The following is a 27,889-nucleotide window of genomic DNA, read 5'->3' on the forward strand; positions in this document are numbered from 1 at the left end:
GGCAGCCCCCTCGTGGCCATTTATGTTTTGAAGCAATTTAACCATTAAAAACCATCTAAAAATAGCCATTGGAGGAGAAATTAATGCTTCCCGATTTAGAAATTCTACTGTGTACTGTTACGCTTGTTAAAGGTGATGATAACACCAACAACCTGTGGGGCTAATACAGGTCAAAACCAGTTTTTGTGTGGTATTGATCTGAAATGATTGAACTGCCAGGAGCAGCTCTCTAAAGCCTTGCCTGCAGTGGCAATCCTACATACCTGGCTTCAGCGTTGGCAGAGGTATGCTACATGAACAGAATCTGTACTAGCCCAAATCTGTGTGGTTGTCTTCTGTCACAGGACACTGATCCTCTGTTTCTTTTGAACTACATTGCACAGAGGGCTGCATATTCTTCCTGGAGCATCTTGATTTTTTTTTTTCTTTCTTCAGTTCCTGCTTGTCCCCAGATGCTGTGATGACCTGCAGTCACCTCGTCTTTGCTAAATACCTACTCAGTTAAATATTAATGTCTTCCAACTGCTTAGCTCAACCTTATTTACATCGTTTTGACTTTGCTCCTTATTGGCACTTGTGATAACAGAGCTCAAAACACAAACAGTGGCTTGAAGAGAAGAGCTGGGTCGTGAAACAGATTGTGAAAAGATGTCAAGACAGAAATGAGAGATGCTAATACTTAGATGGATGAGACACAAAGGTGAAAGAGGGGAAAAAACCTGTAGCTTAAATTTTGATCAGGTGCCTTTTGTGTAGCAGCTGGTCAGACTAAAAGCAAAGCATGTCTTCCTGGAGTTATGTGAAGAAGTCATTCAGTGAATTACGGTTTGGGGTTGTTCTTTTTTTTGTGGGGGGGGTGGAGATTGTTGGGTTTTTTACATTTCTGCGGCCATGCTCGGCTGATCCTTCTCTCAGTGCGCTGTGGAAACACCTCCCCGTAGGGACAGAAGCACCTCTGGCAGCAAACCTCTGTTTTGAGGAGGCGCTGCCCATCCTTGCCGGCACTTCTCTGTTTTGTCTAGTAAGAACAGACCCGATTTATCGCTATGGTTATGACTGACAGTGGGACGTTTTTAAGCATTCTTTTCCATTTCCGACCTCTCCGGCTGCCACCCTGCTCCAGAGGAAGCCCGGCCAGCCTTCCGGAGAACGGGGGAGTACCGGTCGCAGTCACCCTCGCCGGCGGGAGCAACTGCGGGTAACGGGAACACGCGGCGGAGCAGTGCCGGAGCCCCACGACTAGCCTCACGCCCGGCCAGCGGTGAGGCGCCCGCAGCCGCCCAGCCGGCAGAAACGGCCGCCCAGAGGCGGCGCGCCCCAGCCCAGCCCCGTCGCCCAACGGCCCGGCGCTGCCCCGGACTCGCCCGCGGCTGCCGCTAGCCAATCAGGGCGGCCGTTGCCGGTGACGTTGCAGAGCGTTAGCTGCCGGGGAGGTTTGAAATTTTAGCGGGCGGAGCCGCGCGGGCCGGGCGGGCGGCATGGCTGAACCGGAGCTGGGGCTGCCGCAGAGCGCGGAGGCGGCGGGGCCGCAGGGGGAAGGTCAGGCCGTGAGCAGCGCTGGCCTACGGGAGCGCGCCGAGGAGGCGAAGCCAGGTAGGGGCTTCCTGCCCCGGGCGGCCGCCCCGCGGGGAGGGAGGGCGCGGGGCCACCTACGGCCGGGCGCGGCCCGGTTCCGCCGCCGCTCGGAAAGGGAGAGGCGACCCGCGGGAGGGCCGCTGGCACCGTCCGCCCCGCTTCAGGGCAGTGCAGGCAGGGACGCGCGGTTTGCCCGGGGCGGCCCTGCAGCTGCGGGAGCCAACGGTGGAGGCTGCGTCTCGGCGCGAGGCGGCTGCAGCGTGAGGAGCTGTGAGATCTGACCAAGCTGCTCAGAGCTGCCCCGGCCGGGGCTCCAGTACCTCCGCGGGCGGAGATTGCACAACCTCCCCGGGCAGCCTGTGCTGCTGCTTGGCCGCCCTTACGGGGAAAATGTTTCTTGTACCCGCTCCGCCCCCGCGCAGGTGCCGGTACGGAGCCTGCGGTGCCCAGGGCCGTCCCCAGGCAGCGGCTCCCCGTTTCGCGAGGCTGCTGGTGCGGGGGGTGGGGACCGGGCTAGAAATGGTGCCCTGCGAGGGAACATAGGGATGTCTTTGGAAATAAACACAGTAAAGTAAATTTGTTTTTTCTTTTGATTATGAACCTATGGTGTGTGTCTCAGGTGCATACCGCAGGCATTTAAATCAGCGTCCAGGAACATGTACGTGTTTGAAATACTGACAGAGGAAAAATGCTTTCCTGGAATTGACTTTCTTGTCCTCTGCCTTAATAGCACAATATTGGAATATTGGTGCTTTTAGTATCTATTGAGTATCATTGCTCAGTGCCAGGTCATTACTGGTATGTGTTTATAGGCTTGCAGTTTGTAAACAAAGAGCAAGCTAAATTAAATGGCTTGTTCTGGAACGTGTGCTGTGCTCCGGAATTCATAGGGTGGCTTGTACAGGGTGTTGCTATCATAATTGCTGGATTTGATTATGGGTGTGTAGGAAAAAAATTCTTATTTACAGTGTACATGTAACATAGTTACAGTTTTACAGGAATCTGTTAAAATATTTCATAAATCATACTTGATGATTAAAATCACCTTTTCATTTCCTTTCTTTACATGTTGTACAGTGGTTCTGCTACAAAGAAAAGTTATATTGTCTAAGCACTTGTAATTGGCTCATACGCTGGTTCTGGTTTTTGTTTTGTTGATTGAGTTTGGCCCCAGATATGTAAGAACTTTAACAAATTTGAGGTCAAAACAGCTAGCTTTCATAACACATCCTGAAATGTAAGGGATGTGTTAGAAATAGAATGTGATTTTTTTTCTTTTTTTAGGTATATAGTAAAGATCAGACTGTAGTCTAATAAAAATGCAGAGGCCTATGGATTGTTAAAGACGTTAAGGACGATGAGGGTGTCTTGAACTGTTACATCAATGAAAAGAAAAAAAAAAAAAGACCTGAATCATCATCACCCTTGGTTTACTGCAGTCATCTCTTTAATATTTTCTGAACTTATGGATGACCAGGCCTGAGAGAGACTGTAAAACCAACAGTGACTGAGTTCACTGAGTTTGTAATGAGAACACAAGTGGAGACACTTTTTTGGAGACTTCTAAAGGGGTGCTATCATTGCATCGAGCCCTTCAAAGTAAAGATTCGGCCAAAGTCCATTTAAGCAGGCTAAAAATTACAACTCTGTGTCCCTTCTGTCTAAATATGTTGCTTGGAATTTCCATGGAGACTTCAGGTGTGGAGACTTTGTTATTTGTTAGTTTATTAAAATACAAAAAGAATGCTTGTACTGAAGAACAGGAAAAGACTTAAGAGAAGGAAGGGACAACTGTGAAAACATATCTTTAGCTGAGACTAGTATTTGCAGTTTTATTATGCATCTTACTTATATTTTGCTCTTTGCTCACAGTAATCCTGTGCATTATTTTGGATCAGTTGTGTGTGGGATCAGCTGGTTTTATACACGTACCAAAATCATTTGGATTATTGCTTGATATCACATCTGGGTGATGCAGGCAGTGTACTAACAAGGCATAATATGTACATAAATCGTAATGTATTACCCAAAGGATTTTAGATCTTACATACAGAACCAAGTAAATTAGTATGTAACTGCAGCTCAGGACAGATGGCAACAAATAGGGAGATCCTCTTTTGGGACAGGGTAAATATTCTGAAGAAGAGAGCGAGTAACTAAGTAAGATAGTCTCTTCACCAAGGATAATTTAAGATGTGTTGTAGAAAGCAGGTACATTATAGATCTTGGGCTGAACAGGAATTCTTTGCGAATACAGGAGTGAGTGATGATTGCATTGAACTGACAGTTTGTGGGGTTTGCTTTGTTCCCACTCCTCTCCCCAGATCTGCTCCAGGAAGATAATGATTCCTGTAGTGATTATGGCAGTCGTGACAAACCAGGGACTGCTTTAGGAAGGACAGTGCCAGATGGGAATGTGCTTTTTCCAGATATTTTTCACACCGATCGTCTTTTGTTTTACGAGCGATTTAAAGCTTACCAGGATTACATCTTGGGTAAGTAATTTCTTAGTAGAAAAAGAACATGTAGTCAGATTTCTTGTAGTGACTGTTTAAATGGTGCAATTTAAATGGAGTCAATTCCAAATTAAACTGTGAGATGCTCTTAATAACGGGGACTAAGAAAAGATGTAGTGTTTTGCCATTGCTTATGCTGTAACCTCAGCTGCATTGGTTTTAATACAAGTAAATAAAATCTGAATGATTGAAAGGAAAAGGTGCTAATACCGGATTCTGTGCCTTGTTTTAACTGATCTTACTAGAACTTTTTTGTGTGTAGTAAGACTCTTTAAGATAAGGCACAGGTTAGCTGTTTAATACCACTGGAACTGAAACCTTCAGTACCAGGAAGGTTGAGTACTGGATCAGAGAAGCACAAAACAAATGACTCTCCAGCTCTCTCAGTACTGAGGGAGACAGCAAAAATGCTGATGGTTATCATGAACAAAACAGAATGAAGTCCAACTTTAGATGTGGTAGAGGAACATTTCAACCATGTTGACTTTAATTTTCCAATGATCTGGAGGACTTTTCTTTCTTTCCTTGCATAAATGTACTGTCTTCAATTTCTTTTTAGCTGACTGCAAAGCTTCTGAGGTGAAAGAATTCACAGCTGAGTACTTGGAGAAGGTCCTTGAACCATCTGGATGGCAGGCAGTCTGGCGCACTAATGTGTTTGAGGTCCTTGTTGAGGTAAATGGAATGCAGTTGCTCAGGCATTTGTCTCCAATTAACATAATTTACCTCTGTTACAGACAGATCATTTGTCTATGAAGTTTATGAGCTGGTAAAAAATAGTAATGTTTTCATATCTAATTGCCAGTGATGGCTAGAGCAACAGGAATTTTTTCAAAGGGCTGCTTGCTTGAAACTGGGAGGGGGAACACCAAGTCAGTGCGAGTGAGCCGTGAGGTAGAACTCTGTGGGACAGAGGGAATAAGTACTTGGTCCACAGCTGGCTGTAATGTAGTCTTTTCAAATATCAGGCTCTGATCACTTGTCAATTTTTTTATTGGTAAAATTCTTCCTTTTAACCCACCTTGGTACTGACAGTAGCTCTTCCGCATTGCATACTTCTGTCATAGACCCGCTAAGGATTGCTGGTTTGGGATACTCCTTTTCTAGGTCTCTCAATGTCCAAGTTGTACATCTTTGTGCAAACCTTGGATGTTCAAACTTGCAGTTCCATTACATGCTTGAGGAGGGAAAAACTTTGTACCCCCTCAGCTTTTCAGCCCAATTAGTGACAAAATAGCTTTCACTGGCCCAGACAACTCTTTGGATTGTTTGTGTCTTGTGGGCACTTTGAAAAATGAGCCTCAAAGGAGTCCCAAAGAACTGTAAGGTATTGATTTGTTTGAGTCTGAGGATACTAATTTTGTGTGTTTTTAAAAAAAAAAAAAAAGAAAGAAAAAAAACAAAATAGGGAAGCAGCGTACTGGCCTTATATGAGTATTGAGGGATTTGAACCAAGTTTTGAATGTGGAAAAGGCTCTAGATGTGTGGTTCTGAGAAGCTTAATTCTGGGGTTATCACTTCAGCTGAATAGATTGCCTTCGCTGTACTATGCAATGTGCATTGGTTTGTGTGGGTCAACTGGCACTTGCAGTATGGCCTGCTGACTTATGCACGTCATGTTAGCCTTCCTCAGCTGTATCTAAGGTGAAAGAGAGAAATCTTGAGAACTATTTGTTCCAACAGGTTGTTGATGTGGAGTGCTCAGCTCTGAAAGCAGTTGTGCAACTCAGTGAGCCTTTCCTGTGCGAGTCACGGGATAGCACCTTTACCTTGGAGTGCATGCAGGAACTCTTGGAGCTGAAGGAGCATCAGATACCACTGCAGGAGCTGTGGGTTGTGTATGATGAGTCAGGAGAGTTTGACCAGACAGCACTAGCCGTAGAGCATGTCAGGTAGGAAAATGCTCAAGGTTTAATTTTTGTCTTGAACAATTACACTCTGGTAGTATCCAATGGGTGGTGCCCTGAGTTCTTGTGGTCATGCTGGCAGCCCCACAAGCCAAGCTTTCCAAAGTAAATCTGATGGCTGGTACTATGAGCAGACTGCTCACAAAGAAAATCTGTGGTGTCCTCTGCAGCTACAGGTAATCACACAATCACAAGGTACATCTAACTGCAGCTTATTGTCAGTCTGCTTTCTGTGTCAAAAGGGGGGGGGGGGAAATTTCTGTTGCATTTGTGCTCTTCTCCACCCCAGATTTCCTTGGGCTGTACCACCTTGCTAACTCTAGTGCAGTGTTCCTTTCTCTTCTATAACATTTTGGTGGATTTTTTCCTTTTTTTGTCCCATTCTGCTTTTTTCTGCATTTTGCCTCCTCCTCTAAATTTGCTCTTTATTCTTCAGGTGTCTGTTCACATCTTACTACTTCTATTTTCTTTCCCTTTCTTTATCAACTCTCTGTCTCTCTTCCATCTCCCTTGCTTTCACGTACTACATGCTGTTTGAAAGCTATCTACAAATAGGCAGTAGAACTGGATGAAAAAGCTAAAATAGGAGGAGTGGCCTTCCCATCTAGAAAATGGGCCGTTTCAGAAGTGGTGGGTGTGGGAGGAAAAGGGGAGAAGAGACACATTCTGTTGAATTAGTAGAGATTCTCAGTAGTAGAGATCTAAGCTTGAATGATGGAGGTAACAAACTCATTGTCAAAAAGAAAGCTTAGCTAGAAGGATGCCTGGCCAAAACCAAACAACTAAAAAGCCTCAGGATCTTAAGAATGTAGATCTTGTTTTCAAATCCAGCTTTTAGCTGTTCACTCTCTTTTGATGAAAGTGGGACTCGGGCTATTATGAATTTTGAACTTAGATACACTAAATAAAACTCTTTATGCAGGTAAACAATGGACAAGAAAGATAAATTCTGTGTATACTAAATAGTTTACAGGACAGTAACACGAAATTGGAGAGGTGATGCTTTGAAATGAAATCTCAAATTGGTTACATTTGTGTTTCCAGTGCTGTTGTCTCTGCTCAGGTAAATGTGGCCTCCTTTGATTAAACGCTTACTTTGCTTCAAAAGGTTCTTCTACCAGTGCATCTGGAGGACCTGGGACGAGGAGGAGGAGGATGATTTTGATTACTTTGTGCGATGTGTTGAGCCTCGACTGAGATTGTAAGTGCAACACCTTTGATGATATTAGGGTAGAAACACAGGAAAAGGTGACGTGGGAATAGTGACACACAACTAGATTTAAAAAAACCACTGTTCACTAGTAAATCAAAGCAAGTTTTTTCTAACAGAATTCACTGTCTGATGGTCAAAATTTTGTATGGAAAGAAGGTGCAACTGAGGTTGCCACTTGATTTCTGAACCCTCAGTTTTTCTCTGTAATCCTTGATCTTCCATCAGATGGCGCTCCAAACCCAGCTACAGCCTCCTTCAAATTGCAGGCATATGAATTGTAATCCTAATTAAAGCTAGCGTGGGATGCTCTGATATCTCTGGGCATAGAATAAGAATCAGAATGGAACTGAATGCAAACAAAAACTTGTAAATTGGTCATGCTGAAGGAGGAGTGTGTGTTTCTTTCCCTAGTGGGATTAGGCGGCATTAGGTTTTTCTGAAGGTGGGTTTTTAGTGCTGTCCTGCCATATGGAACTGAAGCAGTGCACAAGGACACAATCTGGTTATATTTTTGAGGGTGCTAAATAACCAAAGCACAACATAAAACATACCTGGAACGAATAATTGAAAAGTGATTTTTACTGTAGGTTTTCCCCTGAGATCTGATGCACTATCTTTTTCTTAAGTCTTTCATGAGAGTTATTTTTCAATTCCTTTTCTTTATTTATTATAACTTAACATCATGAGTATCCGCAAGTTTGTGTGTCATTCAGATCCAGATTTGTGACTGCTATGATTCTGGGGGATTACATCAGTGAATATTTATAACCTACCCTGAAATGCTATTTGGCATGTGGCATTACATGTGCTAGAATATAGCATATAGCATGTGCTTTACAAATTAGTATAATTACCCACATTATAAAGGTGGCTGTAGGCCTCTCTTTCAAACAGGACACAATGTGACATTTGAGGACTGATATCCCTGTATTTTTCTGAAATCGTACAAATTAGGAGGAAGTGTTATATATGGAAATATTATGTGTTTCTGAAGTGTTTAGACTTGTACGCTCCAGCAAATGGCTATTCTGTTGTTGAATTTTTGGAGCCTTATGAAGACTTTGCATGGAATTAAACCAGTATGCAATGATGTGCCATGGGATAATGTTTTGGTTTTTTTTAACACTGTGTGTGGCCTTACAGCCATTTTAGCAAGACTCCAAAGTCTTAAACAATGTCTTCAGGCAGAAAAGTAAATGTTATACTTTCTTATTCTCCCATACCATGCTTGATACAAAGCCTGTCCTCCAGGCTACACTGATGTTGGCGCTATCCTGTGTTGTGATCTAAGCACTGATGTGTCAGCTCAGAAATAACATTAATCTTCAATGCATGGAAACATATGATGCTTTAAACTTTTCAGATCTCTGGTGTGCACTGTTTTAATGAGAAACTGCACATTAGGTTGTAATAGTTTTCTGAGGCAAGTAAAGCTGTATGAACTGTTTAACTAAAGCTTGAAAAAAACAAAATAAAATAGTTTTATGCACTTTCATAGTGACCAGCTCTAAAATAAAGAGCATGCATTTCAGGGCCAAATTACGTACCACATTCTCTTTCCTTCAAATATTTTATATTTCTATATTGCTATAAATCCTTCTGCTGTTAATCATGCTGCATTGACTTACTCTGTTGCCTCTGATAACCCCATTGCCAAAATTTTGTGAGGCTCTTCGTGTTCCTGTACACCCTGTTTATTGGGACTGTATAGATATTGACTGCTCTACTACAAATTTTCCTGCTCTTCGCAGCATGCTTTAAGTGCACCCCTTAAAGAACCTCTGAAAGTTGAGGGAACATCTTTGCCCTTATTTCATATAGCCTCTTGAATAGAGCTGTTTATACTATATTCAATTGGTTCCCTACAAAAATGGTGCGAGATAATTAAATCTTGTTTTATTTGTATCATTAATTGCTGTCCAGCTTTTTTGTAGTGACCATGATTGGTCCTACATGATTAGCCTTGGAGTTCTTGGCACCGTCTAGCTGGCAGATGTCCACATCCTTCTGACTTCGATGATGCAACTTTGGGCTGGCATTTTCTGGCCTGCAATTTCACTTGTAGAGGATATTCTTGGGATGGTGCAAAATTTACTACGCAGTGCCTTCACATCTTCATCTGGTGCTGATAATGCCTTTCTTATTCATTCTGTGTTTTTGTCCGGGTAGTTGTTTAGATTGTTGCTAATAGAGATTTCACATTATAGGATTTTTCTCCTATTTCAGACATTATTTTCTCAGTTTTTCTAATAAATGCTTAAAAACAGACTAATTTTTATATCTAATTACCTTCTAAATTCTTACTATTTTTTAATAGGTGTGCTTATGCCTTTGTTTTAGAGTGAGTTTCTGATAATTGTGTATAATCTTTCAAGGTGGATGGGCAACTATTTAGAAAGTAATATGTTTGTGTCTGTTCAGAATCTTGGTTTTGCTGCTTTCAAAAAAAATAGAGCAGTGTCGATATGGACTGCAGAGAATCTTGACTAAAGTACTGATGCAGAACTCCTCAGGTTCTCTCTGGGTTTGTATTTGATCTTTCAAAATTGTTAATGCAAAATATACTGATCCCTTGCTCTGAATTGCAGGCATTATGACATCCTTGAACACCGTGTGCCTTCTGGGCTTGTAGCTGATTACCAGAACTTGTTATCTCAATGTGAAGAGCTTTACAGGAAGTTTTTAAATGTGAGGAACAGCATATCAAGCAGTGATTCAGACTCAGAAGTAGAAAACGTCTCCATGGTGGAAGGATTAAAATTGTATGAGAAAATAGAGCACTTAAAACAAAAGCTAAAACTAATTGAGAATCCTTTGCTGAGGTACTTGGTGGGCTTGTGCAAGGAGGAGGGCCATACGGGAAACTATACATGGATATTCTTTACTCAAGAAAGAACTGATGGCTTTGTTATTTTTGTTTTAGGTATGTGTTTGGTTACCAAAAATACAGCGGCCTCCAAGCTAAAGGACTGAGACCAACGGGTGCCAAGATCACTCATGTTGTATCCTCAACCATGATGGCAAGTCTGCTGCAGTCATTGATAAGGGACAAACTTTGCCCTGAATCTTGTGGTGAAGAACTAGAAATACAGGTACAGTAACAGGAATTGTCTGTCTGCTAATACTTTTTTCTCCTCAAGAAACAATGTGGAAGAATAAGTTAATTTATCATATGCAAGATACTGCATTTGCACAGTGTTATTTTTTGTCAGTTCAAAAAAAGCACTGTAATTTAAACAATAAGTGGTAAGACTGGATGATACAAATAACTTCTTGTAACTCATTTGTGTCTGCTGAGAACTGTATACAAGCAGTTTCCTTCCTGTGTGTAGGAAATAATGAGATAAACTTTCTGCAATAATTCTACAATGAAACATGGTAAGGCGTAATACTTATATTTAGTTTTGAAATAACAGTGTCTTTTGATGCTACTGATAATGATCTAGAGTTTGTTGCTTTAGTTCTGTGTAGGAGATACATTTGTTTTAGAGCAGTTGTGTTTAATTTTAGTGAATTCAGACAGGACTTACCACTTCAGCAGTTAAGAACAGTCTGGATTCCTTGGGCCCAAATGAAATTGCTTGTATTCTGATCAAGTTCATGAATTACAGATGGCCAAAATGGAGCCACAGGGAAGGTCCTGGATTAACTTTTGGGCTATAAATCAGATTTTCTGACTTGGCAATTGAAAACATACTCTCACTATGCTTACCCTGGAATTTGCTGGGAAGCAATAGATGTGCAATTTTTGTGTACTATTTGTTATCTTTCAATACAGAATCCCCCAGTAATATTTGTGAAGGATATCAGCTTGCCCTCTTTGGGCAAGAAAAAGGACCATGTGGACCCCATATTTGCCACTGTAATATCTGAACTCTATTTTGGGGTGACTTGCACCAGGAGTGAGGGTTACATCAGTGTTCAGACCAGCCCAAAGCTGGTTGCTGAGTTGTTTGTGCTTTTTATTTTCTTTACCTTCTGTCATCTATTTCTACAGTAATTCGCGGCAAGTCACTTGAGGCACAATTCAAATGTTGGCCTGGAACCAAGGCCATGTTGAGGTTTGCTTTCCGGTGCATATGCGCTTCAATCTGTCTCTCTGCCCTAGTTTTCTCATGGGGGAAGGGACATGACCGAAACATCAAAGGAATATTTTAAGGCTGGTTTTGTCCAGAGAGTGCTATGATTCTTGAATTCAAAGTAGAAATTGTGTATTATTGCTGCCATCAAAAAGGGTTTCTTTTAAACAAAAGCAGCAACATTTAATTGAAAAGCAAGCTTTAAGGGCATAAATGCATCCATTTTTATAGCATTCTTCAGGAGCTGATTATATTGTTTGTCTTTTACAGTTTCACAATGATCCACTGGCAGCTGTAAATGCCTGTTATGAAGGAGACAGAGTCATCATCTGTCCTGGTCATTATGTTGTGGATGGCGTGTTCTGCATTGCTGATTCAATTGAACTAGAAGGTAGAAGGTTTGCTAGCAAAAAGGTCCTTAAAACAAAGTAAACTGAATGTCTTAAACTAGCTCTGCATAAGGATTTACTTTTTGCGGAGTTCGGCATTTGCTTTTTTCTTCAAAGTGTTCCTATTTCTGCTTGTAAAGCCATGTCTAATGCAGGATGGAGTAAGCTGTTTCATTAGCCATAATTACTTCCACAAATAAACCGCATATTTTGCTGATTAATAGTAAATTCATTATTTCCTCCTATTTGTCTGGATAAATCCTGATTATATTGATAATAGAGAGGATTCAACAGAAACATGAGGGACTTGATTTTTTTAATCTAGGAAACACAGAAGTCATTCTGAAAGGCTTCAATTTTTAGAGCTAGTAACTTAAGAGTACTTGAGAGATGTCCTTGTTCTTTGCATGTTTAATCTGCTTCAGAGGTATACTCTGAGACTCACTGCCAGTATAGCACTGGTGCATACAGAGGGAAAGAGCCAAGTGCTATTAGAACTCAGTTTACGGTACTTATTGCATGTCAGCGATGTGGGGGGGCTACCAATGTGAATCTGCATTATGTGAAGCACATGGGTAGAGGAGGGAGCTGTTCATTTAACATGTGTGTTTATTCTGTAGAAACAGACACAGCGTATGTGATTCCATTTTTCTTGCAAAATATTTGGGTTTGAAATACTTCTGCCTTGTCTAGGATGTGTTGCTATCTCTTCCTCACAATTCTTGATTTCTCAGTGTAATTCCTCTGCTTTAGGCATGCACACTCTGGTGCAATGTAGTAGCCTGTATATCAATGGGGCTTGTGCAGCTGTTCAGATACTTATTTAGCTGCATTTTTATCTTGTCAAAACTTCTTAATGGGAAGAAGGCTGGGAGTTTAATTTCCTGCTGTTCTGGACTTTATTTTTCTTGCCCTTATTTTATGAGTGTCATTTTCTTTCTCACCCTTCTCTTTGTATGTTTGATTTATATAGATATGCATGCTGACAGACAATGCACCTGCAGGATGAAGGACTTCAATAAAGTGCTCTATTTATCTGCAAGAACGACATTGTTCTAAAATTGTGTGGGGTTGTTTTTATTGCTTTTCGAGCTTTGAGGAAACAGTAATACAAATGGTGCAATAGCACACCTATTAAAGGATGAGCTGCTCTATTTTAAGGAGCAAGGCATATAAATATGTATCTTTAGTACAAACCACTCTCTGAATAATGAGTATGTGTCAGGGTATTTAATCTTCTTATATGGACTCCTATTAGAGAAGTTTTTATAGCAATAGTACCAGCCAAAAACGTTTGAAGTAGGAGCATCAAGAAAAATTTTGTTGGCACTAAGTTGAGCAGCTGGCTGTTTTGGTGGCTTTCTTGGGATGAAAATGTGACTCATCAAAGATATAATGTCACTTTGCTTAGTAGAGCTTTTATTTTTTTCCAGCCACTGTGCAAGTTAGTACTAAGGTTGAAAGTATGAGGATTAGTAAGCCAGAGATAAATAAAAACTTACAAGAACTAAATAAGGTTAAAGCAGTAGCAGCTGCAGGAAATCATGGTAAGGATAACTTTAACACTTGACAAAAATGTGTAGCAAAGGCACCGAAGAACTTCCCTTCTTCTTGTACAGTAGTTGTTCAAGCTGGATGGGAATCTGTAGCATCAGCCTATCTAATCTCTGTGATCAGTGTTACTGGATGACAATTGCCTTTAGCTCCTGCGGAGTCACTTGGCTTACAGGCAGGGCGTACAGCCGTGACCATCCTGTGTGTTGAGCACCACCTGACAGCAGGTGACTCTTTCCTTCTCTATTCCCTGTCTTGTCACTGGCTTCCTTCTTACTACTAGAGCTGCTGCTTCACAGGTGACGTGTAAAGCAAGCTAAAAGCATGGTTAGAAAAACTGCAGGTAGCCTGTAGGACAATCATTCCTAAAACTCTTGCCTTGGATAATAACCTCTTTCTATAGTGGTGTGAAGTTAAACTAGACTGCTGCTTGCTGTCCCGTGGTGCTCTCTTTTTATGCACTGGAAGTAAACTGCCCCATGCCACCTCCTCCCCAGGGGTGATCATAAATCCGTAGCAGTGGGAAAAGATTTCTAGATAGTATAGTGTGTTGAAGTATCAATCACTTAACTTTGCATTAAATCTGCTGTCTTTAAAACTTTCTGCCAATACTTGTTCAAAGGTTTTTTCTTTTTTTAACCTTTCTACTTGCACATTACAGTATTTATTTATGTACTTGGTTAAAAGCTAGCATCTTGCTCAGGCACTTCTTATTTGAGTTTGTGTGTGCTTTCAGAAAATGATAGGACTTGTGCTGCTTTAATAGACGTTGCATTATTGCTTTCCTTATCATGATTCTTGTCAGTGACAAGCAATAAAAGCTTTACATGCTCATAAATTTCCCTGTAAGTGGTTGAACACTGACAGCTGTGGATGGCTTAGTAAATCAATGTTGGCATATGTTGTGAAAGTTTCTTTTTAATCTGAATTAATCTGGAAGCCCATGTAACACAGGAAGATTAAATTTTGACCCAAGTTTCATTTAAATAGGGAAGTTGAGTGAAGCTTACTAACAACATGAAGTCCTTTGCAGTTGCTTGTGGTGGTGACTGCTTTTTGCCTCGTGCTCTTTGGAACCTCTGCCTGCTCTAGTGAACTTCTGTACTTTGAAAGCAGACTGCAAGTGCCTGTGTGTCCTTGGTTACTGCATCTCCCTGCTCTGTTGTAACTTTTGGGAGTGAGAACTTTGGCCTTGGCAAATGTGAGCTCAGTTACTCTTTTGTTCAACTGTCTAAAATAACTTTGCGTTTTATTGTGTGTCATTCAAGTAAGGTAACTTGAGTTTGGTTGTGAGTGCCTGTACATTGGTACAGAGGGGATGTAAGATGTAGCCTGGTCTCTGGGTGGAAAATCCTATTCAAGATATTACACCTCAAGTTTTAAACCTCCATATTTAATTTAAATGTCTGTTATGTACTGAGCACCTTACTGTTACCAGTTATTCATGAAACTTGTGTCTTTCACCTCTGCTTTAAGGCTATGGTCTGCCAGATGATATTGTGATAGAAAAACGAGGGAAAGGAGACAACTTTGTTGACTGTACAGGATCCAATATAAGAATCTCCAGTTTGAAGTTAGTGCAACATGATGCTGTGGAGGGGATTTTGAGTAAGTATAAAGGCATCTTGATCTTGTGAATCTTCCATAATTTATTGTTATAATTAAAGCTGGGACCCAGTGTTAGAGTTTACTAGTTTTAACAAAATGTTATAGAGGGGAGCCCTACAGGTATAAATATCAAGGCTTCCCCTTTTTTTTAACTTGCTTATAATGTGGACTTCAAAATAACTTCTACTCTTTGGACTTTCAAACTATTGTGGCTCTTGTGTTTTATTCTTATACTTGGATAAGATCATTTGACTTGGATCATTTTTCTGCTGTTAAGGCAACCTGACTCTGGCTGCTGCACAGCCTATGTCAGGCTATCTGGAAAAGGAAATAATTCCTCTTTCCACAAAAGAACCCCCATGGCAATATTGAGCTGTAGTTGAACCCAGCCAGCTCTCCATTGAGGAATGACATGGGCTGTAGAAGTAGCGTAGATCTTTGCTGTCAGCACATTCAAACTGAGGCTCAAATAATCCTAAGTTGTATCCAAGGAGTTTATTGGCCATGGCCTTCTGTCTTTGCAGAAGGTGCTAATTAATACTTTGTCTCGACATTTGGTTTTAAACATGTTAAAATGTTTATTAACACCTGTATACATGTATTTAATATCTTATTAATTCAAAAGTCTCTTAGGAATGTAATGAAAAGAATCACTTTAAAAAAAAAAAAAAGCCAAAAACCCTCTAAGACAAATCTTTGACTAGTGGTCCCTTGCAGCAGTGTTCCTGCTTATACTAGAAAAACAGCACGAGTTCAAACCATGCACGAGCAAGTCAGTAAAACTAACCTGAAGTGGATAAAATTAAAATAGTAATTTTATCCCACTGCAAAAATGCTACAAGTCCGTTTATCTGTAGGAGGGGTTTGCGTTTGCATAACTGGTTCATTTAACAATGTTTGTTTTCTGCGTATGTAGATATTCATCATGGGAAAACCACCCTGGAGAATTGTGTGTTACAATGTGAAACTACAGGCATAACAATACGAACATCAGCTGAGCTATTAATGAAAACCTCAGATCTGTATGGTGCCAAGGTACAAACAAATTCTTAACTCTGGCTTATTTCCTAAATTAAAATAAAGATTTCTGCTTGGAAATAATACAGTCAGTAACAGGGTGACTTCTGTTGCTCTTGAGAGAACATTTACAAATTCATTTTGGACAGCTACATGTTACTGAATTTAAGAGGTTTGTCCCAGGGGTCTTGTAGCCTTCAGTAGTATCCAGTGAAGTGTCCCATGCTGATTTGTGTGTGATGATATGAAAATGATGTAGTAACAGGGGACATCTGTGAAATAATCATAGCTGCATTGCTGGACTGATTCATGTCCTGCAATATTTTTAAAGTGATTTTCTGTTTTCTCTGCCCATAAATAATTTTCTCATTAAACCTTGCATTTGTTCTGCAAATGAAGTACCCTTTTTGGACACCTTGTCGATCAATTCTTACAGAAAGATGATAAACACAGAATTGAACTCTGATTAGGACATGTTGAAGAATAATGAGGCTTTGAGTGTTGAGGTGGATGACTAAAGAACAAGAAAGTAACGCAAAGCTGTGCAGTTACTCTTTACCAGAGCTTTTATGGACTGGTGGCAATAATATTATCCATGGGGCCTCAACCTTGGGTATTGCTGCGTAAGTTGGTTAACATAGCCGTGAAGCTGGAGTGGTGACACAATTTTGCATTGTGCAAAGTGATAGATGAACACAAAGATCTGCAATGAAGTTGTCAAGTTAAATTGGAAATGTACCTGAACTATTTGTGAACTGCCATCAATTTTATCTTGTAGGGTGCTGGTGTGGAAATATATCCAGGTAGTACGTGCACCCTGTTAGACAACGGCATACACCACTGCAAGGAGGGAATACTTATAAAGGTCAGTTCAAGGCAGAATGTACTTGTTTTTCAAAAGCTTATACTTGCTAGAACTAATGCAAATAATTTGTGTTTAGGTTGGCTTATAACCTTGCTGCCTTATGGTAGAACTCTTATACGTCATATATGATGATGATGGTACTTGTTTGCCTTGGGTTGGTCCACCAAAGCAGTATACTTGTTTTACTTCTCATCTGCCAGAAAGAAAATGCCTTTTGCAATGTCACTTGCATAGGCAAATAATAAAATAGTAGCCAATACAACTGATTCTACCTAAAACTGGAATATTTTGCATCTCTTTAGCTGGACATAACATGTTGGATTTCCTTTTCTTTGCTGTAGGACTTTTTAGATGAACATTATGACATCCCCAAGATAACCATGGTCAATAATATGATCCATAATAATGAAGGATATGGTGTGGTCCTGGTTAGACCAACAATGCCCTCTGATGTAAAGGATACTTCAGCAGAGAGAACAAAAGGTATTTTTTCTCTTCCTAGAAGAAACTCCTAAAACTAGTAAATCTAGTATACCCAGGTTTTTGGATTGCATAATTCATAATCAAGTCTCTTAAATTTTCTAATAATGTCTAGATTGATCTAGCTGAAATAAATCTTCATAACTCTCAGAACACTGCAATTTCCTAAAGGATGAACTTGCTGCAGAGAAATACTGTGGATATCTGTGCTTCGTGGTGTATGTGCACTTTCACTGTAAAGTCCTTACGTAGCTGATCTGTGCTCCCTACTAAGCAGGGCCTGTATGACTGATGGTCTCCTTGGGTCATATAGAAACAAGAGCGCGACCAGCAAGAAAGCAGATACAGCTTCTCTTACAGCTCTTCTGGTTCATGATAATTCTGTGCTCATTTTTTCTTTCGTGCATTAAAGCTGAGACGTGCTCCCAGCACAGAATTTTTCTCTGCAGTAAATAAAATGTGGCAACTGTATTTCTCATATTATGTCTCATTCAAGAAGAACTGTCACTAAGTGTAATGTGTAAACCCACTGTAATTTTCTCTAATATCGCTATCACTTGGCAATTTGAAGTCCTCTCAAGAAGAAAGCTTTTCCTTAAGCATCTTACACTGTATTTGGAATATGTGGCTGTCACTAAGTAGTTATCCAAAAAGTGAGTGGATGAAGTGAAAATGTTAAGCCTGAAGAAAATTTAATTCCAGGAGTTTTAAATAATTTGGCTGTTTTGCGTGATTGTTGATGACATTCTTATTGTTTCCTGACTTAGGGAATACACAGCCTCCCCAATCAGGTGATGGGACAGCCTGTGTAGAGGGCTTCAGGCAAGAACAACTACCTGAATGTGTAACTGATGAGTTGGAGCTTTATGAGCAAGCTGAGATTTCTGAACAAACTGAAGGCAATTATGAAATTGCAAATGAACTCGGGGCTACTTCTGCAAAGAAGAGCCAGATGCACAAGAAAAGACTGAGTGAACTGGGAATCACAGAAGCTGATGACAACTTGATGTCACAGGAAATGTTTGTTTCTATTGTGGGCAATCAGTTCAAATGGAATGGGAAAGGAAGTTTTGGTACCTTTCTTTTCTGACTGTCCTGACTCCTAATGGCATTGCAGTAAGAGATTTGCACAAGCTATTATTTTCACTGCTGCTTTCCAAGGAGTTAACCTGTTCTATTAGCCTTCCATAATGTTACTAAAATGTGACAAATATTTATTAATAGTATATATATTGCATGTGGAAACTTTGCTTCCTTGCCGCAAGTATGGATAACATCGTAGACAACAGAACTCTAGCAAGGGACTGTGCATGTGTTCTGCTAATCTATGTGCTGCTTCTTTGCTAGCTCTCTGATGAATTTTTTTAGTGTATTTATTTAACTTCTCATTGTAAAAAAAAAAATCTTCAAAGAAAGAAAATATAGATAGGGTTCATCATGAAAGAGTGGACAACAAATGTGCAGCAATTAGTGGTACATCTTCCTCCATTTTTTTTTTTAAGTGTCATTAATCTGCAGCTGACTCCTATAAGAGATTGACATACTTTTTAGTTTTTTACATTGAACAGAAGCTAGTGAAATGCTCTTCCTTAGGAACGTAGTGGTTGGCTGCCATGTTTCATACTTGAAGGGTTTTCTAGAAAACTTAGCATTTGGAAGGGTAGCATCGTTCAGTCTTCTGTGTCTTTCTGTGCCCAGCTGTTTACTTTCAACAGCTACCAGTGCCTGTGCACCTTTTCCTTAGGGAGGACAGCATCTAACTAAACTCCACTAATCTGAATAAAGAGAAATCCAAGTAGATGTCTCTCTATTAGTGGCATTCATACTGTACCTTTCAGTGCATTATTCTGAAATTTTTAAAACTGTATGCTACTTGTAGCAGCTGAGGTTTTGGAAATGAATGGAAAATTTAAAAAATTACTTTCCACTGCAATCTATCAGCTCACAGCTGTGGAACATTCAGTAAAACAAAGGCACTTCAGTGGCTCACTGTTGTTGCACATTATTAGTTTTTACTTGAGGGAAAAATTGGAAAGACTGCCTGATTGAGGACTCTTCCTTCTCAGTGCCTCTCTGATTTTTAATTACAAATCCAGATGACTTTTTCAAACTTCTGTACTGTCTTCAAGAGTTTTAGGTCAGTTTTTGAACTGGTGTGTGAAATGTATGTAAGAAAATACTAACTCCTAAGTGATTCAGGACGGCCTATGAAACAGAATCAAATATGATGTTAAGAAAGGAAAAGCATGTTGCCAGCAAATTGACTTTGGAATAATTTCTGAAAGTTGCTTAGCAGGTGTATGCCTTCGCTAGAAATGAATGCGTTGCCTGGAAGTGGATGTGAACAGTCTGGTCCAGATTTTTCACTCTAGCCATTCTTAAATTGAGATGACAATCAAAATTCACTTCAGTACATGATTTTAGTGTGAGCAGCTGATAGAAAGGAAAAGAGAAAGGTGTAACTTACAAGCATTTTTTTTCCCATTATGTGAACCACAGAATTCTTTGCAGCTTTCCTAGCCCACTGCTTCTGTTTTGTTCTGCTCAAGACACTTGACTTCAGGACTAACCTTTGCGTTTTGATGAACATAAATACCATTGCAGTATCTCAACATTCAGAAACTCACAAGTGTTTACCACTTAGTGACTATAAAGAAATACTTGAGCCAAGTGAAAGCCTAATGCTAAGACTGGCAGTAGTTTAGTATCTTAAGCTATTCATCAGGTCACATGCCATGTTTCATGCTTTGATGTTATGCCTTTATTTCCGAGTGTAATCCTTATTAAAGAACTGGGGCTAAAAACTAATTTTGTGGTTCTTTCCTCTCATCTTTTCAAAACCGTAATTCTGAGTGAGCTGCCTTCATGATGTGTAGGTAGCATTTCTTTCTCTTGCACTTCGTTTTAAGGCTGGCTTATCTCTTGACAGCCTCTTATCTCCCTTTTTTAAAATTCAGCTTTACATTTATGAAGATACCAATAAAAATGTAACTCTTCTGCTTTCAATACCAGCACAGTTTTGCCTGTTCCTGTGCCAGATGCCAACGGTGATTCTATTGCGTAGGTTGTCAGTAGGTCAAGGAGCAAAATGTGAAAAGATGAGGCTGCTAGTACAACTTCCAGCCATTTCCTTTGTGCATGAATTGTATTATAAAATTGTGGTTAAATTCTTGATGACACTTGAGCCTCAAGGGACTAAGCTTGGAATGGAGCCCTCTCATCTCACAGTTTTGTCCTTCCGATCACTTATGTCACTGATAAATGTAAGTTTCTTTATTTTGCAGCTTTAATTCCCCTTTGAAGTGCAGAAGTAGAAATGTTTAAATATAAAGGGAATAAAGGGAAAGAACTGTTGACTAACACAAGGTTTGTACACTCAACTCAGTCATGCATTTTGTTAGCAGATTATATGTTTGAAATTATAAATTCAGTTTCTCCTCTGTAAATATTTTTCTTAAATTTTAATTTTTGTCTTATATTTTTAAATTTTCTTAAATTTTTAAATTTTTTCTTAAAGGTATTTGATGTTACAGCGATGACTAATGATCTCCTCTCCTCTCTGTGAATGTTCTCTGCCTCCTAAATGAGAAACTAATTCCAGAATGCTTTCTTGCATAGCTGTCAAAGAAAAGCTGGTGAAAACATTTCGTTTCAAGAAATGTTTAAGCAGCTGCAAAATAACTTTCTTCCTATGTATCTAGCCTGTTGTTCTTGGACTTACTACATTTTATGCTTATTAAATGTGCAATTAGGTTTACCCCATGGCTTACCTAGTTGCTCCTGGTCCCATTTTACTGTTTGTCTGGCCTCTCCACTGTTTATTCCTTTATCAAAGCTTGGCAACCTTGAGCTTCATCTTTAACCTTTTCCCTGTCCCTTCATGTCTTTACCAAGTAGATAAATTACTGCCATACAAATATTTCTAGGAGGAATAAGCTGCATGCAGTGTGACTTATACCTGAACCCCCTGGACAGTAATGCATGACAAATTGTATTAATCTCACCTTTCTGACAGCAAATTGGATCTATATTCCTGTTTTCTGAATCCACTTTTCCCAAAGGTTTCCTATACAACACAGATTCTGGTAATTAAGCATTGATATTTACATGTCTTCATCTAGGTTAATAAAAATGATACATTCTAGGCAAAAGATTTTACAACTGTAGCTGTAAGCCTAGAGTATATGAAACAGCTTTTGAGGCAAATCAGTTGAGTTGGAGCTTCTAGTTTAAAACTCAGTAAATTATTAATTAGACAAAGAGAAATTAATAACTGGCTATGTATTATCGCAACTTTAAACAATATTTCAAAAAATTCACTTACATTTTCATGAAAAAACACATGGGAAGTAAAGCTGAAGTGCTGCAAGCTTTGTCATAACTTTTAGCTCACCACCCACCTCCTTTTTTTTCATAAAACATTTATTAGCTCTGTTAAACTGTAGAGCTGCTACAGTACAAATTCTTTTATATTGGGATGAACTTTATTGGTGTAAGGGAACTCTGAATTTGCATCAGTGGAGGAAAAAGACCTAGAATAGCTCATAAGCCCTAGAGCAGTTGAAAATGTTCTTTGCTATAGTACTAGACTTTCCCATGATTTTTCTCTGGGAGTGGCGTACAATGGCTCCACGCCCCACTCCTACGCCTGCCAAATGGGAATGTATTGCTGCAGTGCACGTAGACATAGGGCTGTCGCACGTTTGGCCATGCCTTTCACCTCCTGTCGTGGTGCTCTTGGCACCTTGCATAGGTGCAACGGGTTGTTCTGTGGCTGTGACCCCACCTGGCACTGCCTCAGAAGGCCCAGGGTGTGCCTGGCTGCTTGGCGGGGCTCTTGTGGTGAGCAAGCTTTTGCCTTAATGACTAGACCACAGGCAGATGCTTGTCATCAGGCAAGAAAATGAAGGCCCTGGTGTCAGGGAGCAGGGAGGCATGTCTGAAGTGCTGCCTTGACAAGCAATGGCCCTGTGTAGCAGCTAGGTTGTTTGCTAAGTCACCCCCCAGCAAGTCAGAAAATTACATCATTGTTCTTCAACAGTTTTACTCTTTTAATTTTAAATCTTCCTCCCTTTGTGGGACAACCAGCCACTGATGTAGCAGAGGCAGCCCTCTCCTGCCTTAGATGAGGCAGGCTGTCCCTGGAGCTTGTGGAGAGTTACAGCAGGAGGAAACCCCTCAGCATGAATTGGGGGGTGCAACGCTACCTTCTTTCCCTGTAGTCAATCAGTGTGCCCCTTGCAGCACTTCAGAGGAGGAGGGGAATTGTAAAGCTTCAGATAAGCTCTATATTTGCTACAGGTAACCACCCTGCCTTACTCCTCACTGTTCAGGCTGGTTTCAAAAGTATCGGGAATTACCCAGCCAGCTATTGTACAGAACACTATGTTGCTGATCTGAAGAATACTTGGAGTTTTATACACTTGCAGTGGTAGAGAGAGAAACTTTTTTTTTTTAATGCTAACAATCTTTCCCTATTACCTTCATCTTCACAGGAGGATATTTTTTTTTTCTTGTTTTATCTAGGCCTTACAGCAGTCACATTTTCCTATGGATAATGTGGTGATTAAATCACAAGCCTGTTTTAGAAACCAGAAGTATAAAATTAAAAAAAGACTGCTTCCAGAATGCTCCAAACAGTGGCTATTACATTCACCTGGAATGTGTGAAATCACATTCAGCTGTGTTTCAATAAATATTTAATTATTTATACAAAATAGAATGCTAAAGCAAGAGACTTGGAGTGAGTAGCTAAGGGGTTTGGCAATTGGCTGGTCATGGGAGAGGTCTGATTTGAACAGAGCAAGAATCTAAAGGTAAGTAAAATTTGAAAGTAAATCTAATGTGAGTGGTTTGTTCCTAGTGCCACTGGCTGGTCTGGGGTCTGCCTTGTTCTCTGCTTTTGGATGTCATCTCCTCTGCTCCTGTTTCCCCATCCCACCCTTGGGGAATGGGGTGGGATCTATGCAGGAACAGAGAATACTTTTTTTTTCCCTTTTCCCTAAGCTGTTTCTCTGGAATTTCATACTTAAATTGCCATTATTTCTCAAATATCCTAGCCGGAATACACAGGCATTAAGCAGGTATGCTTTACCTCAGCAATTGATCTGCAAGTAATCTGGAAATGCTTTTCATAAAAGAAATTTAGGATCTAAAAGATCATTTCTGGAATGCCTCTGAGAATTTATGTTGTTATCTTTAAAGTTTCTTTCATACTGTTATCACCAGAGAAGAGTCAGAGTAGAGCACGGGCCCAGACCTCATAGCTGCTTTCTGGAGGAGGGGGCGGGGGAGGGGGAAGGTGATAAAACTCAGCTCAACAAAATTAGCTTTTGGAGCAAAGAAAAAAGTTACTGCATAACTACCACTAATCTAAGACTCAATTAGAGGAGCAATCAATGCTGTAAAGTGCCTATTTCTTATTCTAAAGGAGGGCTGAAATAAGTCTAGCCTCTGTCCTTTAATATGGGAGATTATCTAATAAGACATCTATGTATGTTGTCAAAGTGGTAATTCGGTGCTGCACTGCAGCAGGCTTGCCAGCAGCAGCATGCTATTGTGTGTCAGAGAAGATTTTTTTCCAGTGCAAAGGAATTCTGCCAGCTGGCTGGAGGGTTTTTTGAGAGTAATGTTTTGCCTCATCTTCTGCTGAAACTACTTAATGTAGGCTTTTGTTTGCAAGCATAGATTTTGTGGATAATATGCAAAACACTGAGGGTTAAAACATAGGAACTGAAATGAAACTGGCAGGTTTTCGTGTTTTGTAGGCTGGATCTAGCTTCTGTATAGTGCAATTTGAAGGAACATCATGCAGTTTTTTGTTTTGCTTCATCTATTTACTAATAAAGCAAAAGCACCGTTTACAGAGTTTCTGAGAGATAGTTCAACGTGCTTGCTTTGAAAGTGTTGTCTGATAAAAAGGGATTTTTAAAGTTTTTTAGTAATAATATAAATCAGTGTATTTACTATGCTGGTAGCAAGTGGAGTTGAGACATCAACGTTCTGTCGTGTTAAATTTTAAAGCGAATACTGTTCTGGATGACCTAGCTATTTTCTAAGAGGAGAGCTGCCTTGCTTTCAAGGGTGGATTATAGCTTCTTAAAAACTTTTTAGTGTATCTGGAAGTCCACTTTTTAGAGTCACATTTGAACTCGTTAAGGCAGGATAAGGAGTAATAACAAACAGAAGGTATTGATCAATGCCTACAGGAAGATAAGGAGGGCAAGACTTAGCTGAGCTCATTCTTACACCAGTTACTAGTGGTGTGTCTTCTACTGCTATAAAGCTAGCAGCGCATCTCATCCTATCCTTATTTCTGGTTAGGTGCAAGTGTGGTGATGTGAGAAGGAATTTTATAGCCTGCAATGGCTGTTGCAAAGACTGAAAACCTGGGAGTCTGAGCTGAGGGCTGAGGAGCTGGCTTAGGGAATGGTCTGCCTGATTCCCATGAGCTTGACTCTCACTGAAAGCAGAAATTGGTGACAGCCCAGATGTAGGAAGGTTCCTTGGCTGTTGGCAATCAATAGCTCCTGGTGAATTGGCTGATGGAGCTTTGTTTTCACTTTCTAATATAGCTGTAGCCAGGGTAGCTGCAGCAGTTTAGCTATATACTGCTTCAATACCCAGTGCCCTAGATTGATCTTGTTAGGCCACAGCGATCTCTGTGCCGCATGGCTACACTGTCATAAGTATCTGAGCTAGCAATTCGAAAGCTGCAGATGTGCTCTGTGGGAGGATGTCAAAATGATACTGACTGTAAGTAGAGGTAATTGTTGCCATTGAAAGTGAATGTCACAGCCGAAGATGTTACAGCTGTTTCTAGATGCACCTCTGCTAAGGCAGGATCTGCAAAAAATATTTTGCCTTAGGCATTTTAGTGCTATGTGGCTTCAAATTGCACTTTTAATAGCATTCCTTTAACTTCAGCCTTCCATTTTTATTTAAAAAAACCTTACCAGAGAGGATAGTTATTCCAGATTGGTATCTGGTAATAAAAGGTCAAGCTTCAGCCAGAGCTGCATCTAAAACAATTACAAAATGGGATTGCCCTGGCCCAATTAATGGAGAAAAACAAAACAAAACAAACCCCTGTGATTGAGTAATCTCAGTTTAGATGATACCTGTTGGTTTTCATGGGGTGGTTTTTTGGTTTTGGTTTTTGTTTGTTTGTTTGGGGTTTTTTTGATTTTTTTTTGTTTGGGTTTTTTTTTGTTCTTTTTTACTATTAAGAAGAAAGGGCAGAAAGAAAGAAAGATGGAAAAGGCTAGTAATTTTGGTGGGTTAGAGGATAGCGTATAAATTAACCACTGTATTGGTCCACTGGAGAAAAAAAAAAAGGAAATGGAGGAAATGGAAATTAATGTATATGTCCAGTAGGTATGATTTCAATGCAGCTCCTAACATCTCTGTCCAAATACTTGTAATATTACAAATACCTTGGAAGACAAAGCTCACATCACTGAAATGTGTAACGGGCCAGATCTTGATAGATACTGAGGCAACTCAACAATGCACTTCTCAGTGTCATGTGTGCAGGGTAATAGGCTCGAGGTGTTGGACTTCTCAGTGCTCAGCAGTAAGAGATTAACTTTCTGAAAAGCTCCTCTTCCTTATGCACACAGACAAGCAGATTTCTTAGTTTACTTAGTGAATTGATCATCCAATTCTAGCAGGAATAGTTATCCTTTCCTCCTTTTTACAATGCTTTCATCCCTGTGGCTCATATGGAAACATCAGTGAAATGTTCAGACTAATTTCAGCTGCTTCATCATGCAGATTTTAGTTGCTCTTGACTGACTCGTGATTGACTACTGCTCTGTGTAGGTCCACCAGCATGTTTCGCGGTCTGCAGACTGCAGTTTTTGAGACACTCACACTGTATGATGCACTTTAATTTTCAGTACGTGACTGGGCGGTCTTAACCCACTCTACTAAGGCCTTAATCTCCGCAGAAAATTAAAACTTGAAAGGAGTAGTATAACAGAAGTACCACTTTACTTGAGAGTCCTCAAGTAAAGAAAGATCTTTCAGATCTTTCCTTCAAAAGCTTATTTTAAAACATGCCATTTTGTTCAAACACTTCTGCAGGTTTGGTGTGCTTGTTTGATAGAGTGAAACATGTTTGTCACAGGTATTTATCACATTAGCACATTCTTAGTCCTCACAAATTCCTCCTGTGCAGCTATTTTTAAAGGAAATGCTATTCATTGATGTCCCTACTGCAGTTTGGGAGAGAAATATTGCAGGTTAAAGCTCGTGTCTGGCTGGCAGTGTACCTTTTCTCTGAAATGAAGTGGGCTAATGCTCAGTGCTTCTAAAGCTTTCCAACCCCTTTCTTGTTAGTTTGAAACAGAAATAGGATCATGACTGGAATATTGGTTAAATAACGGTATTTAAATTATAAATAATGTTTCATGACTCTAGGAAGGTATTTCCAAAACCTGAGTCTATTTAGCTCCTATTTACATCTCTGTCAATGTAGATTTGTGCATAACTGCATGTCAAGCTGTCTGTTGTCTTCAGACACTCTTTGCAGCCTCCGAGTACTTTTCCTTTTTACTCCATGATGCTATGTTGTAGTGGTGTTGCCTTAGTCATCTGTTCAAAGATGTCTTTCAGTTTACTCTAGTTTCTACACTTTATAATAGTAGCAGACAATAATTCTTATTGTCATTAGGGCCTGGGAGCACACTATATAAATGTGGAAATTAGTGTGTCAAAGTGCAATGCACTTACATAAAAATGAAGCTTGATACACTTTTTTTCTCTGTGGGGTGCAAGATGTTGCAGCGCTCGCATCTCCACTTTTCCTGTAGTTAACATTCCTCTATCTAAAAGCTTCTGGATTTTTGGACTTGGTTATTTTGGGACAAGTCCTTCTAGAAATACTTCCTAAAATGAGATGCAGGTTCTATTTGCTCTTCAGGATGTCTCAAACACTTTAAGTTTGAGCCCATCTGCAATTAATATTTGCTACTGTTTGTACCAAGTGAATAGTCTATATGGGGACATAATACATCTTCATGCTTCACTTAAATTTGTATATGTTCATATATAGACAGAGGAAGGTAACGTGAAAATGTGGATGATTTACTTAAAGATATGATGGTGACATATGACTTGCTTCTTGTTTAAGTTCTCAGAGGGGCGGTTGTGTAATTCTTTTTGATTATGCTTTTACTGCTGTTCACAGGTCTTGATACTTGTTTACAAACTCACGTTCATGCATTGCTGGGTTTCATGACTACTTTTGTATTGTGTTACTCTTTTTTGAATTCAAAAAGTCTGCCTCATGCTCATGGTGATACAAGACACAGAAAACAAGATAGAACATGCAGAAAAAGAATAAGATATTGCAAGACTGGATCCTGAATACAAAGCAGCCTAGGACAGTGTGCCATCCTTTCCCTGGTTCTGAGTGTTGGTATTTGACTCGGGGTGGACAGAACTCCTTATTATTTTTGTCTTTTTTTTTAAGCATATAAGGATCTCTTCCTTTTTAGACTTATTTGAAATATAGGGATAAAAAGCAAGAACCTTTTGGCCTTAAAATGGGATGACAGGAGGTGTGAAAACATTTGTCTTGCTTGCATCTCACTGCTTTTTTGGTCTTTAAAGTCCTTCCTTTGTGCTACCTGATTAAGTGGATACATACTGTAAAACACATGACTGCCTCAAGTATATACT

The 27,889-nt window shown here is 40.0% G+C and overlaps 1 protein-coding gene across 1 annotated transcript; it reads left to right on the plus strand.

Annotated features, from left to right (window-relative positions):
* The first annotated feature begins 1,473 nt into the window (after positions 1–1,473).
* Positions 1,474–18,996, plus strand: SHCBP1 (SHC binding and spindle associated 1). The gene is made up of 13 exons (XM_075161271.1): positions 1,474–1,593; positions 3,900–4,070; positions 4,651–4,766; positions 5,775–5,983; positions 7,107–7,199; positions 9,800–10,033; positions 10,135–10,303; positions 11,561–11,681; positions 14,710–14,841; positions 15,758–15,876; positions 16,637–16,723; positions 17,065–17,206; positions 17,971–18,996. The coding sequence occupies exons 1-13, from the start codon at positions 1,479–1,481 to the stop codon at positions 18,291–18,293; spliced, it is 2,031 nt and encodes a 676-aa protein (XP_075017372.1). The 5' UTR covers positions 1,474–1,478; the 3' UTR covers positions 18,294–18,996.
* Positions 18,997–27,889: the final 8,893 nt, after the last annotated feature.

Source organism: Calonectris borealis, chromosome 12, assembly GCF_964195595.1.
Source record: "Calonectris borealis chromosome 12, bCalBor7.hap1.2, whole genome shotgun sequence".
Classification (NCBI taxonomy): domain Eukaryota; kingdom Metazoa; phylum Chordata; class Aves; order Procellariiformes; family Procellariidae; genus Calonectris; species Calonectris borealis.